Source organism: Vombatus ursinus, unplaced genomic scaffold, assembly GCF_900497805.2.
Source record: "Vombatus ursinus unplaced genomic scaffold, bare-nosed wombat genome assembly UNPS02014812.1, whole genome shotgun sequence".
NCBI lineage: Eukaryota > Metazoa > Chordata > Mammalia > Diprotodontia > Vombatidae > Vombatus > Vombatus ursinus.
Window position 1 is genome coordinate 19,604,663 of NW_020954590.1, and position 17,042 is coordinate 19,621,704.

The window sequence follows — 17,042 nt, forward strand, 5'->3', positions numbered from 1 at the left end:
TCCCATTACAGATAATGCTTGCTCTTGGTTTTAGAAAGATTACTTATCATTTTAAGAAGGCTCCATTGATTTATATGCTTTCTAATATTTTTAATAGAAATTAGTGTTGTAGTTTGTCAAAGGCTTTTTTGCATCTATAGACATAATCATATGGTTTTTGTTGTTATTATTATTCATATGGTCAATTATGCTGTTAGTTTTCCTAATATTGAACTAGCCCTGCATTCCTGCTATAAGAATATGAGTCATTCCCCAATTGACAAATAGTTAAAGGATACGAACAGGCAGTTTTTCAATGAAGAAATCAGAACTATATATATCATATGAAAAAATGCTCTAAATCACCACTGATAAAAATTCAAATTAAAACGACTATGAGGTATCATATCACACCTATCAGACTGGCTAAAATGATAGAAGGGGAAAATGACAAATTTTGGAGGGGATGTGGAAAAACTGAGACGTTAACACACTGCTGGTGGTACTGTAAACTGATCCAACCATTCTGGAGAGTAATCTGGAATTATACCCAAAGTGTTATAAAACTGTGTATACCCTTTGACCTAGCAAACACACTATTAGGTCTGTATCCCAAGGTGATCAAGGAAAAGAACTTATACGTTCTAAAATATTTATAGCAGTTCTTTTTGTGGTGGCAAAGAACTGGAAATTTAGGGGATGCCCACCAATTGGGGAATGGCTACACAAGTTGTAATATATGACTGTGATGGAATACTACTGTTATAAAAAGTGATGAGCTGGTTGATTTTATAAAAATATGGAAAGACTTTCATGAAATAATGAAAAGTAAAGTGAACAGAACCAAGAAAACGTTGTATATGGTAAAAGCAATATTGTTCCAGGAATAACTGTGAATGACTAAGTTATTCTGGTATCATAAATACTCAAATCAACTACAAAGGACCTATGAAGGAAGATGCTATCCACCTCCAGAGAAATAACTGATAAACAGAAGTATGCAGAGTATGGTTTTACATATATTTATAAATCTACATCAAATGGTGGTCTTCTCTAGTGCAAGGTGGAGTGAGAGGGAGGGAGATAGCTTGGAACTTAAAATGTAACTCCCAAAAAATTAAATTAAAAAAATCGTATTTCAAGCTCTTCTCGTGTATGCAGAGTAATGCACTATTTGAACTGACATTTCTTCAAAGCTGAAGCCTTTTTCCTGGCTGCTTTCCAAATTTATTACTTGGCATAAAAATTCTGAAATGTACTATTACCTACCTTGGAATTTCAATCTTGGAGCTCTTCTCAGTTGGCAATCTGTAGAATTAATCAAATGATGAAAAAAAATATATTAAATCTAAAGTAATTAAAGCTATACCAAAAAAGATAAGAGAATGGAAACATCATCATGGTTTTAACAAGGCTTACTTTTTTTTCTGCCAAAACAAACTTTATTGCACAAAAAAATCATTTATGTACAGTCAGATATAAAGATGTTTCTTTGAGGGACTTCTGTGCATATATCTTCTCAACTCAAGATTAGAGCATAAAAGTTGGGCCACAACGCCAGAGGTGCTCTGCTCATGGCAGGATCAGGGAGAGGATTGTTGCTTGGAAGTAAAAACACTTAAATGGCAAAAGGACACCACTGCATCTATAGACCAAGAACACTCATCCACGACCCTGTGTCTTCTCCAACTGAGGGAATTTGGGGGCCAAGTCTAGTGTTCATCCCAGACCTACGCATCTTGGTAGATTAGCAGCCTCAAAACTTGTTTTGAGTGGAATAACAACCAATCTTGACTAATGGTTGCCTATGGTTCTCTTCCTACTCCCCAAGCCCATTTTACCCAGTTTGTTTTCTGTCCTACATCTCTTACAAAGAATTCTCCCCCTGTTACCCAATAAGCTCTAACCCCACAAAGATAAGTGTTTAGATTAAATATAGTTCTAGGTTATTCTAGAACCTCAGATCTAAAGTATATATTATCTGACTCATGAGGGAGAGGCCCTTTAAACTCTGACCTCTCTCTTCCACAGAATCCAGTCATTCTCCCTCACAGGTAGTTAGGGTGCTGACCAAAGCCTTAGGGTTAGCTAGACAGCTGTGTGGATGATGCCCTTAGGGGGAAATATAATACAGTAGGATGCTTGGGGCAGAGCCAAAATAGGGAGGAGGGGAGATGCCCAGCACTACAGTGCTTAAAGCATGTCTTTCTCTGTTAACCAGCCAGAAGGATCCTTGTAGCTAAATAAAGCTAGGAAGAGTGAGAGCTAGCCCTGCAAGCATCCAACTGAGCCAGCGAGGCTCACTTTTTTTTAAGGAACTTTTCTTCTCATCCTACTTCGATTAGCCAAGAAAGCTGTGATGTTTTTTCCACTATATGTAGGATTCTATACTCAGTATACTGGAAAGTTACAAGAAAAATAGCAGAAATTATTCTTGATAACTTGTAATAAATGAGTCATCAAGAGAAATAATTTTCTACTTCTATTGCAGCCTGGGGTCTATGTATCCACAATGTGCCCATGGCTATGTTTAAAGGAATCTGTGAATTTGGATAGGAAAAAAATTACAGCTTTATTTTTAATCTATAACTGAAATTTTAATATTAAAAAAATTCTGAGGAAGTATATCTATAGGCTCCTCCAGAATGCCAAAAGGGTCCATGACTCAAAAAAGGTTAAAAACTCCTGCTCTCAAGTCACTGCAAGTAGGAAAATTTTCTAATAGTCACATTTAAGTATTTTTCTTATTATTTGGATTTTGCGGGGTTTTTATGTTAAAAACTTCTAACTCTCTCATGAATGGGTTCCTATGTATATAAAGTTTCTCCAGCCTAACCATAAAAGCCATCGGTTTCCAAGGAATATTACATAACTCTATCCTGTCTATACAAATTTGGCAAAGGAAGAAAAACACTTAACATGTAGAAATTGTCAACTGAAGCAGACAATTTAAATTCTTCATTAAAATATTTATAATGGGCAAAAAAAATAATCAAAATCATTTCTGCAAAGAAGCCCCTAAAATACATCTAGATTTCTATAAAATCTACCTGATTTTAGGTGTCTTCAGAGGAGTACATGGATGTCTTTTAAGCACGTCTAGTGGAGCCTCTGTATTTTTTCTGTATCTTTGCACTTCTGGTAGAGATGGAATTGTACCCACTTCCTTGAAATCTTTCAGACCAAATATTGAGGAGTACTCTAATTTAAATATTTTCAAAGAAATACATGTTATTGCTTGATCATAAATATAATACTTCTTAAATTCAAAATAATATATTAAATACAAATATTTTAAATCACTCCTTTAAAAGTAAAGAATATCTTGAATTCATATAGGGCCTTTACTTGGAAGATTTTTATTTCCACATACCATAATTTCATTAAAGTAATTTTGATTTTATCATTTTAGTGCTCCTAACCCATTCCTGCCACAGACAAGTATATGTAAAGCTTCAGAATCCCAAAGAATAGCTGAGAGTTAGGTAAAATGACAATTCAATAGAAACTTGGGAGTCTCCAATTTCAGTTACTATCAAGGCTAAATTTGACCCACCAAAAGGATGTTAGAAAACAACAACTAGGTTCCAAGAGAGTTTCTTTATCTTTCCATTGTCTGACAGAGACTCTCCTCCTGTGGCTACAGTTTTAACACTATTCATTCCTCATCCAATTTTCATCAAAGGCACAGACAATAAGTAAAGAGGAGTGAACAATTCCAAACTGAAGTGGGAGAAAATTAAAAAACCATCCAAGAAACTCACATAATACACCAGATATTCTGCAGATGCTCAGAATTTGAAATAAAACCATATGAATAGAGACACAATAGCTATAGTCTCACAAAGCTATATTTAATAAGTACCATGTTTAATAAGTAGGGTACCTTTGAAAGTTGTCTTAACTCTTTTGGTCTAACGAGTTGGCTTTCAACAGACTATTAGTCCTCTGAATTATTGCTGAGCCACCTCAACAGGATATATTGTCTTTGTTGTTTTTATTTATCTTCTCATGTATTATGTCCTGTCTCTCTAACTAAAGTGTAACTTCCTTGAGGGCAAGGATTATGTCGTATCTCTAAACCTAGTATGGTTCTTTTTATATATGAGGCATTCAATAAGTATTTGTTGATGGTGGTGAACATAGATGTAGAACTGTAAAGGACCTTAGAGCCCCTGTAATCCAGGAGTTCTCAAACTGGGGTCTGTGAACTTTTTTCTAAAAAATTTTTTGATAACTATTTCAATATAATTTGTTCCTTTATAATCAAATGTATTTGATTTTATGCATGTACAAACTTTATTCTGAGATGGGATCCATTGGCTTCACCAGACTGACAAAGAGGTCCATGACACACAAAGAAAGTTAAGAACCCCTGCTCTACTTGAACCTCTTCATTTTACAGAAGAGGAAAATGAGGTATAGGGAGATTAAGTGATTTGACTAAGGTCACAGAATTAGCAATAATTAGGGCTTGGATTTGAGACAGATCCCCTGAATCCATATCGAGTGCTTTTTGTCCCCTTCAGCTAAATATGAAATTGTATCTAGATGCAAATTAAGGAAATATCCAACTTAAGTTTTGTTTTGGTGAAGTGAATTTCCTATCATCCCACTTCTAGCTGTAACACAGTCATCTATGGCTTATCTCTCTCCAAGGATGCATATACAATCCTTATCATTCCCTTGGCTACCCCACTAGTTCAGTTCCTCATTACCTCTTGCATGGATTATTTTAATAGCCTATTTTCAGGACTCCTGGCTCTCCTTACTCCACCCTACACTCAATCTGATCAGGTCACTCACTGTTCAAAAACCTTCTATGGCTTCTTAAAATTTAGCATCCAAGGCCCTCTACGATTTGACTTCAGTCTTCTTTTTAGCCTTATCTCACATTATCTCTAATTCATATTTTCTATGATGAAACTAAATGTAATTATCCACTGAAAATATACTATGCTCTCTTGCTTCTATCACTTTATTTGTTCAGTTCTCTCTATGCCCATCCCTTCATTCTGATATCCTTTATTTGGGCATGTTAATTCTATGGCTGAACATCTCTTTGGTACAGCGTTCCATAATTATGCAGCAGTTGAAAGTGATCTTTCCATCCTCAGAGTTTCTAGCATTTTGTATTTCTCTTATTCAGTGGAGTTTGTTGTTGTTGTTGTTCCAGATTTGTGATTTCATTGGCATTTTCCCAGTGAGAAAATCCTTCTACTAATGAAGACCAGCAACTGCTCTGTAATTTCTAGTCCTAGAGAGTAGCATAGTGCTGAGAGGTTAACTGTGATGCTGTTCGCTCAGCATCACATAGCTTGTATGTGTCAAAGGCAGGACTTGATCCCACTTCTTTTAGACTTTAAGGCCAACTTTGTCCTCATGATGCTATGATGGCTTTCATACATTTGTATTACAAGTACACAAGTCCATGCCTAATCCATCCTACTATACTATACATTTCAGAATGAAGGCAAGAATTGTGTCTTATTTATAAATATTTGTATCCTTACCATCCCCAATACTCCCAATATCTAGCACTGATTTTTTTGCCATTTCTCATGGAAAAGTTATTATTGGTAATATGCTTTAATATACTTATACTCCCACAATGTCTTTCCTTTGCATGTGGGTTACATGAAACTCTGATTCTTCTGAAATTGTCATGATCCAGAATCTGCAGCCATAAGATAACTGGGAGAATACTGGTATTAAAAAAATGTGTTCCTGCGGCAAGGGCTTGGAATCATTGAAAGTACTGCATAATTTCCCAAATTCAATCCAGCCCATTCTCCTCCTATTCAATACTGGGCCCAGCTTACTTTCTATCTACAGTGTTTGGACAAATTGAATTGACTGCATATTCAACAGCATGTCATACTACAGGTAATATGCATTCATTCATTTAGTTTTACCTGTGTAGATTCTAGGCTAGTCTGTGTTGAGTGGCTATAGATCTCATAGGAGAGGTATTTTGGCTTTCTGAGTTTCAATATAATCAGCAACATGTTTCCCACAAATGCAAGGTCTAGAAAGCCTCATCATCAATAACACATTTCTTCCATTTGAACTTGTTCCAAGACATCCTCCATACACTGTGAAACATATCTGGTAGGGTGGCTCTGGAGTCAAATCTCAATTGATACATGCCATGTGCGACCCTGTACAAGACACTTCGCCTCCCTGGACTTCAGGTACCTCATTTGTAAAACAAGGGGGTTGGAATAGATGATCCCTTCCAGCTCCTGCTGATGATATTTCGCAAGCATGTTTTCCTGTTTTATGCCTCAATTTGAGAAGCAAATGGTTATAATAGATAGAAAATTGGCCATTTAGCCAGGAAGAACAGGGTTCAGGTTCTGCCTCTGATGTGTAGCTTACAATCCTAGGCATATCACTTCACCATTCAGTGTTCCAAGTAATTTTCTAAGTCTAAGTTGCAAAATAAGAGCTGATCTTCACGATGCATGGAATTTTGTAATCAAAAACTCCTTATAACCAAGAAAACCTTAGGTTTGGCATTCCCTCAAAAGCTTTTATTTAAATTGCTATGTAGACCTGGGGGGCACATGATTATCTGATTTATTCCTTGATTGATACAGATCAGACTTTAGGGAGACCATCAGCACTACTGTCATATAACCTCTGCACCCTTTCAAGGCTAACCTACCTGAGAAAGCTATCTACAATTGGTGCTTCTTCTTAACCATCTTCAATCTGACTTCTGACCTCAACATGCAACTGAAATTGCTTTCTCCAAAGTCATCAAATGAGCTCTTAATTGCCAGATCTAATGGATTTTTCTCAATCCTTATCCTTCTTGACCGCTCTGTAGGCTCTGTCACTATAGATCACCCTCTCCTTGATACTATCTTCTCTCTAGGCTTCTGTGACATTGCTCTCTCCTGGTTCTCTTCTCACCTGTCTGATCATTTCTTCTCAGTCTCCTTTGCTAGATCTTCATCCTGGTCAGACTTGATACCTGGGAGTTCCCCAAGGCTCTGTCTTGGGCCCTTTTCACCCTCTATTTTGTTTGGTGATTTCAGCAGCTACCATGGTTTCTCTATACAAATGACTCTAATATCTATCCATGCAGCCCTAACCTCGCTCCAGACTTCCAGTCTTGTATCTCCAACTGTCGGTTCCATAGATATCTCAAACTCAAATTGTCCAGAACTGAGCTCATTATCTTTCCTCTCTTCTTAACTTTCCTATCGGTGTCAAAGGCACAACAGTCCTTCCAAGTTCAAAACCTAGGTGTCATCCTTGATTCCTCACTCTCTTTTACTCCACCCCAATATCCACTCAGTTGCCAAATCCTACTGATTCTACCCTCAAAACATCTCTTACATGCACTCCCTTCTCTCCTCTGATATTACCACCACCATAGTGCATGCCTTCATCACCTCCCACCTCTTGACTCAAGTTTCTCCCCACTTTAAACCATCCTCCACTCAGCTGTCCAATTGATCTTCCTAAAGCATATATCTTACCACATCACCTCACTACTCAATAAATTCCAATGGCTTCCTATTTCTTCTAGAATCAAATATAAAACCCTCTGTTTGGCTTTTAAAGCTCTTCACAACCGTAGTGACTTCCTACCTTTCCAGGCTTTTCATACGTTACTCCTCTGCACATACTCTGTGATCCAGAGAAACTGGCCTTCTTGCCATTCTTTATATACAATACTTCTCCTGACTCTATGCCTTTTAATTGGCTGTCCTGCATGCATGAAATGCTCTCACTCCTCATCTCCATCTCCTCACTATCCAGTCAACCTTTTGCATTTTGGCTTCTATCTCCACTACTGTTTTTAAAACTACTTTGTTAATACTACACCATGACCTAATTGCAAAATAAAGGAAATCTATTATTAATCACGATCTTCTATCATCTCTCTGTGACATCAGACATTGCTAGTTATTTCTTCCTTGATACTTTCTACTTCATTGGCTTCCACAGGATTATGTCCTCCTGGATCTTCTGCTTCTCTGATAACTCTGCCATTTCCTTCAATAATCCCTGTTCTTCCTGTAGCTCCAGGCACCCCCTCCTCCCAAGGGGCCCTTCGAGGCTTTTTCCTTGGCCAGGTCCTCTTCTATTTAAACTGTAGATTACAAATAGTACTAGACACTGTTTCTGGTTCTACCACAGACTCATTGAGTAACCAAAATATATAACCTCTATTCACTTCATATTTTTTTTCCTAAAATAAAGATTACCCTTACCAGAATGTCATAGGGTAAATTATAAAATGTCTCATAAAGGTTTTAAAAATTCATTTTGTATATTCAAGATGTTACTAAGCATTTCTTCTGAAGCATAAAAATAAAGTAGCATTACCTTTTTTCATCTTTAGTGTTTCAAGAGCTGCTTTCTTCCAGCTATTTTCAAAGAAAAAACAGCCATCAAGTGAACTTTTGGTGACTCTTGAAGTTAAGTATCTGTTTTCAGGACTGAGTACTGGCATTTTATTTTCTTCTTTTGAAAATGAAGATATATCCCTAATGTGAACCACAAAATAAAAAGGAAAATGCAAGAATTTTAGGAATTTTTTTCTAATTTCTGCTCCAAACTGAAGAATAAATATTAACCTTAGGTTAAAAGAAAAATGCATTTTTAAAATTTTAAAGCAAAAGAACTTTAGGAATATAGCTAAAATGTATAGACAATGGATTTTTTTTTCAATCCTTTTCACCCTTGTCCCAATCAGGGGCAATGGAAAATCCATCACTTGTGGTTTGGCAGGGCATGGGGCTGTGGCCTTGGGTTGGTCAGTCAATTAACACTTATTAAGTGGCTACTATATGTCAGGCACATAGAGCTGGGGGATACAAAGAAAACTAAAAGTCCTTAATCTCAAAGAGCTCAGAGTCTAATGTGGGACAATGCTTGGCAATGGGCCAAGGAAAAGTTGGGTTTTATAAGTATCAAAGTACTCAGTAGGAAAAAGTCAATAATAAGTCCATCATGTAAAAGAGGAAAAGAAAACATTCATACAATAAAGAGATAAACAGTTGTCAACAGAGTCCAAGCAAGACAACACAAGGGGCTTGTCTGAATATTTTATAAAAAGTTAGTATAAATGAAGCAATAGCATATAAGGATATTCCATTTGGGAGGTCATGGGCCAAATCTGACAGCTTCAGTGAGTACACATCTGTGCAAAAATCATATGCTGTCCCACACATTTAGAGATTCCCTAATGGTCTAGGGCAGTTGGACCTACCTTCATAGACTGTACTGTTTCCTATACATTGGGCCAGTTTGGGTTCCTCCAGGTAGCCAAAGTGTGAAGGGTTAAATCAGGTAATAAAATGGGACTAGACTCCGTCTCTGTCTGTTTCTCTGATCCTTAGTCTGTCCCTATCAATATAATCGTTACAGCCAGAAATAGGCTCAGGTCTCCTCCTAATAAATCACTGTCCTATTCTGTTCTCTATTTTACTGATAGAACATTTTACTAGAAAGAACTGTTTAAACTCACTTCATCACTACCCATTTACTTCTGAAAACTACAATCTAGTTTCTGACCTCACCATTATACTGAAACAGCTCTCTCAATCTCTTTTGACCATACTGAAGCATTTGACCCTCTCATGCTTCCTCTCATCCCTTACTCCTAGCTACTTTCTTACCCTGGGGCACTCTTCTCTTCTCCCTCTATACTACCTCACTAGGGGATCTCATCAGCTCCCAGGGATTTCATTACTATCTCTATGCTGATGATTTGCAAGTGTACCTTTCCAACCCTAAACTCTCTACTATCTTGGACTAGAATGTCCATTAGACATCTTAAATTCAATATATTCAAAGTTAAACTCATCTTACCCCCTAAAACTTCCTACCCACCTTCCCTACCAGTACAGAAGACAACACCATCTTCCCAGTCCCTCAGGCTTGCAACCTAGGAGTCATCCTGGATTCCTCACTATCCCTCACCCCCATATCTAATCTACTAGGCCAAGTCATATTGATTTCATCTTTGCAACATCTCTTCTATACACCCACTTCTCTTCTCTGATATTTCTATCACTTTAGTGCAGGCCCTCATCATCTCATGCCTAGATTATTGCAATAGCTTGTTGGTGGGTCTGCCTACCTCAAGTCTCTCCCTACTCCAGTCCATCCTTCATCAAGTCAATAAAGTGATCTTCCTAAAGCACAGGCCTGATCATGTTATCCCCACCCCACCCCTACTCAATAATTGCCTCTAGGATCAAATACAAAACGCAGTTTGGCATTCATAGCCCTTCATAACCTCAGCCCTTCCTATCTTTCCAGTTTTTTTTAATCCCACTTATTCCCTCCAATAAGTACTCTTTGATCCAGTGACTCTGGCCTTCTGGCTGTTCTACAGATCAGACACTCCATCTCTGGGCTCCAGTCATTTTCTCTGGTTGTGCCCCAATGGTCTCTCTCCTCTGCTCCAACTACTTACCTCCTTGACTTTCTTAAACGCCAATTTGAATCCCTCCCTTCTACAGGAAGACTTTTCCAAACTTTCTTGATTCCAGTGCCTTCCTTCTGTTAACTATTTCCTATTTATCTGATATATAGCTTGCTTTGTATATATGTTTGTATGTTGTCTCTCCACACACACCCCATTAGATTGCAAGTTCCTTGAGGGCAGGGACTGTCTTTTGTCTCTTTATGTATCCCTAGTACTTAGTGCTTGGCACATAATAAATGTTTATTAATTGACTGATGGATTGATTCTTGAAACTGTTCTCTTCAAACCCATTTGAATTGGTTTTTTCCCTGGTTTACCATCCTCCCCTTATCCTCTAAATGTAGATTACCACCTCCACTCCCCACCAAGGCTCTTTCCTGGACTACCTTCTATTCCCTTTCAACACTTAACTGATCTCAACGACTTTCATGGTTTCAAATATGAGAGATAATTCTCAAACTGATAGATACAGCACTAAAATCTCTAATGAATGATAGTCACACATTTTCAACTCATGTTGGAACTGAATGTCCTACTAGTATTTTAAACACAATATATCCAAAATGAAATTAATCATCTCCTCTCCACCTGCCTTTCCCATTAATATAATACTTCCAGCCACCTAAGCTCAAAACTTTGCTATCATCTATGAATCTTCCCCCCTCCCTCACCTCCAATATGCAATCAGTGGTCAAGATTCTACAGCCATAGCATCTCTTTCATCTACTTTTCTGTGCTCACTCTGCTACCCCCCTATCTCAGGCCCTTATCACCCCTCAGCTGGACTATTGCACTAGCTTAGAGGCTTCCGTCCAGCCTCTTCCTTCTCCAATTTATATTCCACAAAGCTGTGAAAATAATCTTCATAATGAATAGGCCTGACCATATCATGTACACGCACAAAAACTGTCATTGGTTTTTATTGCCTAGAGGATAAAATGCAATCTTCTTAGCCTGGCATCTAAAACCCTTTACAATCTTACTTCACCTTCCAGCCTTATTTCACATTACTCTATTTCACATATTCTCCACGCTAATCAAATTAGACTACAACTTCTGCTGCTGTTCCTCAAACTCAGCCAAACTTCTGCTTCCACGTATTCATACAAGTCCCTCCCTAAGCCTGGAATGTACTTCTTCATCTTTGAATTATAAGATCCTTCTCTTCTTTCAATCATCTGGCCAGTTGCCTGTGAAACCTCTAATTCCCCAATTCTAACTCCCATCAACACACAGCTGAAAGTCTTCTCTCTTATTCCACATTTTCCTAGATAGTACTTTCCTTTGTTCCAACGGCTCCCTGTCTTACGGCATATGCATTTGTGTACATGTCGTGGTAGCCTGTAGAATGGAAATTCCATGAAGCTTGAGTTATTTTTTGTTTTTTGTATTGCCAGTGCCTACCACAGCATTTTGCTTCCTGGAGCTGCTTAATAAATGCTTGTTCAATTGAATCAAATAGGACGATGGTCACTCCAGAATACTAAAGGGTGTTAGGATTGCAGACATCCTGGGATTTCCTTTACTGATGTAGCAGGTGCTTTTTTAATAATGGAAGGTCTCCTAGAAAATTTTTGGGACCCTATCACCAAGTGATAGGATGTGGCTGGAGTTGTGCTTGTTTTGTCCAGGGGGCTTTTGCCAGGGAGGGACAGCCAGACTATTGTGTCGATGCACTGTGCACTGGCCTTGGGCAAGAGACTCTTCCTATTTACCTTTTTATCCTCACCCCCTTCTTCTTCCTTTCTCAGCAGCCCTGCCCTGAACTTTAGATACCAGGCACAACTCTGGTTGTAGGTGTTGGACTGGTTCTTTAAAGGGGTGGAGAGTCTGGTGGAGAAGGTATATGGAGCATATAGAGAAGCTGGAAGCTATAGAGGAACAATTGCTGCCCTCCAGGTATATCTGCAGGAGGAGGGGAGTAGTGTTTTATTTTGACCCTTTTAAAAATGGATTCTTTTGATCTATTATTAGTGAGGTTGGTTTTTAATTATATTTTATGATCCATGAGAGCTTTTTATTACATTTTAGCCCTTGAACCTGAAATTATTGAACCAGCTTTATCTTAGGCCAAGCACAGAATAATCTGGAAGTAAACTTTACAGGATTATATAGGTCAGATATCATTGTGCCTAAAATGGAGCTATCTGAATTCCCCAGAATCCACAAGTAATGTCTTGAATAGCCCTATCTGTGGCCCACTAAACTATTGTAGCATAATTGTAGCATAGTTCACTGTTCATTTACAGAGAGAATATATAGTTTAGAAAATTAAGTGCAGTTGCCCACCTAATAAGTACACGTAAAATCTTAAAAGAATTAAAATACCAATGTCATAAGAACAGGTTAGAGCATGAGTGGGCAACCTGTGGCTTCAAGGCCACATGTGGCCTTTTGGTCTCAAGTACTGAATCCAGTCAAATTCACTTGAGGACCCAGAGAACCACATGTGGCCTGGACGCTGCAGGTTCTCCATCCCTGTTAGACAGCAATTCATATTTAAAAAAAAAAAGAAAGAAGAAATTTAAGCATACTGCAACCCAATAAATGATATGACAGCCAAAGTAGCTAATGATATTATGGGCTGAATAAGTGATATTCATTTTTTTTTTTACTAAATATTTTTACCAAATAAAAAAATATGTAATTATCTTAAATTCTTGGCTTTCTCTTTTTTTAGAAATTTGCCAATGGACAAGATCAACTTCACCATCCAATCTTTAAATATATCAACTCTTCTCTCTTCCAAAATAATAGTAATTAGCCTGAGGTATCTTAGTGTGGCTCTTAATCTCCTAGATTTAATGAAGTTTTCTTAGAAAAGGCTTAATCCAAGAGGTGGAACAACAGTGGCAGGGTAAAGGCAAGGACTCACCTGACCTCTCCCCCATAACCTCCAAATAACTTTTAAAAATGACTCTAAACAAATTCTAGGGCAGCAGAACCCACAAAAAGACAGAGTGGAACAAATTTCCAGCCCAAGACAACTTTGGAAGGTTGGCAGGGTGAGACAGAAGTGCAGTCCAGCACAAGCCAGGCTTGTGCAGATGGGGTCCCAGCAAACCAGAAGCAGGCCTTGAGGCAACTGAACCCCCAGCAGCAGAGGCAGTTTACAGAACTCTCACTCCACAGACATCAAAAACAACTTAGAAAGTTAACAGGAAAGGTCTGTCACACCTGGGTGAGAGTGGAGCATAGGCTAGTACAGGCCATGCCAACACAGCCTGGGCCCCAGAAAACCAGGAGTAGGCCTTGGGAGTAACGAAATCAGCAGCTGCGGCTGCAGTGGCAGCAGCTGCTTCCAGAGCTCTCAGTCCACAGATAGTAAAGGGGTGGAACAACTAACTGGTCAGAAGGAGATTACAGGGGTCTTTTTGCTAGCACTGAGGCAGGACTCTGTTGCTTTGCCCATACTCAGATCTGGCTTGCAGTCCTGAGTGGCAGTCCCAAGGCAAGGAAGAACACTAACACATCAGAGCTTATAGCTACAGTAGAGAGGGACCCTCCTCAAAGTTCCAGGGCAGAAAAGAGTGCTTGTGGTCACTCATAGATCAAAGCACAGACCAGGAGAGTAGTAAACACCTCTCTTTAGATCATACCATCTTAGAAGAACTAAAAACTTACAAGTCCCTAGAAGTATCTCTGAACACAACTCTACAAAACACTTGAAGCTTGGGACAATATGCCCCCCACCCTGGAAGCAGAGTCCTACTTTAGCAAAAAGTTAAAAGTCAAGTAAAAGGCTGGGAAAATGAACAAACAACAGAAAAAAAAAAAAAACCTCCTACTACAGAAAGTTACCATGGTGACAAGGAAGATCAAAACACACTCAGAAGACAACAAAGTCAAAGCTCCTACATCCAAAGCCTCCAAGAAAAATACAAATTGGTCTCAGGCCATGGGAAGAACTCAAAAAGGATTTTGAAAATCAAGTAAGAGAGGTAAGGGAAAAACTGGGAAGAGAAATGAGAGTGATGCAAGAAATCATGAGAAAAGAGTCAATAGCTTGGTAAAAGAGACACACACACAAAAAAATACCTTAAAAAACAGAGTAGGCGAAATGGTAAAAGAAGCCCAAAAAGCCAATAAGGAAAAGATGCCTTAAAAAGCAGGACTGGCCAAACGGAAAAGGAAGTCCAAAAGCTCACTGAAGAAAATAATTCCTTAAATATTAGAATGGAGCAAATGTAAGCTAATGACTTCACGAGAAATCAAGAAACAATAAAACAAAACCAAAAGGATGAAACAATGAAAGACAATGTGAAATATCTCATTGGGAAAACAACTGACCTGAAAATGGATCCAGGAGAGATAATTTAAAAATTATTGGACTTGAAAGCCATGATCAAAAAAAGAACCTAGACATCATCTTTCAAGATATTATCAAGGAAAACTGCCCTGATATTCTAGAACCAGAGGGTAAAATAGAAATTGAAAGACTCCACTGATCACCTCCTGAAAGAAATCCCAAAATGAAAACTTTCAGGAATATTACAGCCAAATTCCAGAGTTCCTGGGTCAAGGTGAAAATATTGCAAGCAGCCACAAAGAAACAATTCAAGTATGGTGGAGCCACAGTCAGGATAACACATGATTCAGCAGCTTCTACATTGAAGGATCTGAGGGCTTAGAATATGATATACCAGAGGGCAAAGGAGCTAGGATTACAAACAAGAATCACCTGCCCAGAAAAACGGAATATAATCCTTCAAGGGAAAAATGGATATTCAATGGGACAGAGGACTTTTGAGCATTCTTGATGAAGAGACCAGAGCTAAATAGAAAATTTGACTTTCAAATACAAGACTAAAGAGAAGCATAAAAGGTGAACAGGAAATCATAAGGGACTTAATAATTTTAAACTGTTTACATTCCTACATGGGAAGACGATATTTGTAACTCATAAGACCTTTTTTATTATTAGGGTGGTTAGAAGAAGTACATATATATATATTATATATATATGTATATAGACAGAGGGCACAGGTGTGAGTTGAATATAAGGGGATGATATCTAAAAAATATAATTAAGGGGTGAGAGAGGAATATTGGGAGAAAGAGAAAGGTAGAGGTAGAATGGGGTAAATTATTTCACATAAAAGAAAAAGTTTTTACAGTAGAGGGGAAGAGGGGGGAGCTGAGGGGAGTGAATGAACCTTAGTCTCATCAGAATTGGCTCAAAAAGGGAATATAACATAAATACTCAATTGGGTATAGAAATCGATTTTACCCATAGCAAAGTGGAGGGGAAACAAATAAGAGAAGGGGCAGAAGGTGATAGAAGAGAGGGCAGATTGGGGGAGGGGGTAGGCAGAAGCAAAATTTTTTTTTTTTTTTGGTGAGGCAATTGGGGTTAAGTGACTTGCCCAGGGTCACACAGCTAGTAAATGTTAAGTGTCTGAGGATGGATTTGAACTCAGGTCCTCCTGACTCCAAGGCCAGAGCTCTATTGACTGAGCCACCTAGCTGCCCTGAAGCAAAATACTTTTGAGGAGGGACAGGGTGAAAGGAGAGAGAGAATAGAATAAATGGGAGAGGGAATCGGATGAAGGGAAAAAGTTAACAATAGTAAGTGTGAAAAAAATTTTTGAAGCAAGTTTCTCTGATAAAGGCCTCATTTCTCAAACAAATAGAGAACTGAATCAAATTTATAAAAATAAGAGTCATTCTCCAATTGATAAATGATCAAAAGATATGATCAGTTTTCAGATGAAGTAATCAAAGCTACCTATAACCATATGAAAATATACTCTAACTCACTATTGATTGGAGAAATGCAAATTAAAACAATTTTAAGGTACTACCTCATACCTATTAGACTGGCTAATAGGACAGAAAAGGTAAATGACAAATGGTGGAGGAGATGTGGGAAAAATGAAACATTAATGCACTGCTGGTGTAGTTATGAACTGATTCAACCATTCTGTAGAGCAATTTGGAACTATGCCCAAAGGGCTATAAAACCATGCATACCCTTTGACATAGCAATACCACTACTAGTCCCAAAAGAGATAAAAAAACAAAAAGGAAAAGGGTCTATATGTACAAAAATATTGATAGCAGCTCTTTTCTGGGGGCAAAGAATTAGAAATTGAAGGGATACTCATCAACTGGGGAATGGCTGAACAAATTGTGATATATGATTATGATGGAACACTATCATACTATAAGATATGATGAGTAGAATGCTCTCAGAAAAACCTGGAAAAACTTCCATGGGATGATATAAAATGAAATGTACTGTGTACAAAGTAACAGTTAACTTAAGATGATCAGCTGTGAATGACTTAGCTATTCTCTGCAATACAATGATCAAAGACAACACTGAAGGACTTATGATGAAAATTGCCATCCATTGCCAGAGAAAGAACTGATAGTGTCTGAATGCAGATTGAAGCATACTTTTTCTTTATTTTCTTTATTTCTCTTGAGTTTTTTTTGTTGTTTTTTATCTACATTTTCTTTCACAACATGACTATTATGGATATGTTTTGCATGACTACACATGTATAACCTATATCAAATTACTTGCCAAAAATTGTTTTTACATGTAACTGGTAAAAAATAAAATACTAAATAAATAAGAAATAAAATTAAAGAAAAAGGC

At 37.9% G+C, this 17,042-nt stretch overlaps 1 protein-coding gene across 1 annotated transcript in view; it reads right to left on the reverse strand.

The window, feature by feature from the left end:
* Positions 1-17,042, reverse strand: part of LOC114054135 (putative uncharacterized protein C8orf89) — a 57,080-nt gene that overhangs the window by 18,279 nt on the left and 21,759 nt on the right. Inside the window, exons 2-4 of the mRNA XM_027877278.1 lie at positions 8,326-8,486; positions 3,030-3,180; positions 1,249-1,287 (exon numbers count right to left, since the gene is read on the reverse strand). Coding sequence (XP_027733079.1) covers positions 1,249-1,287; positions 3,030-3,180; positions 8,326-8,452 — 317 coding nt within the window. The 5' untranslated portion in view covers positions 8,453-8,486. The remainder of the gene's footprint in view (positions 1-1,248; positions 1,288-3,029; positions 3,181-8,325; positions 8,487-17,042) is intronic.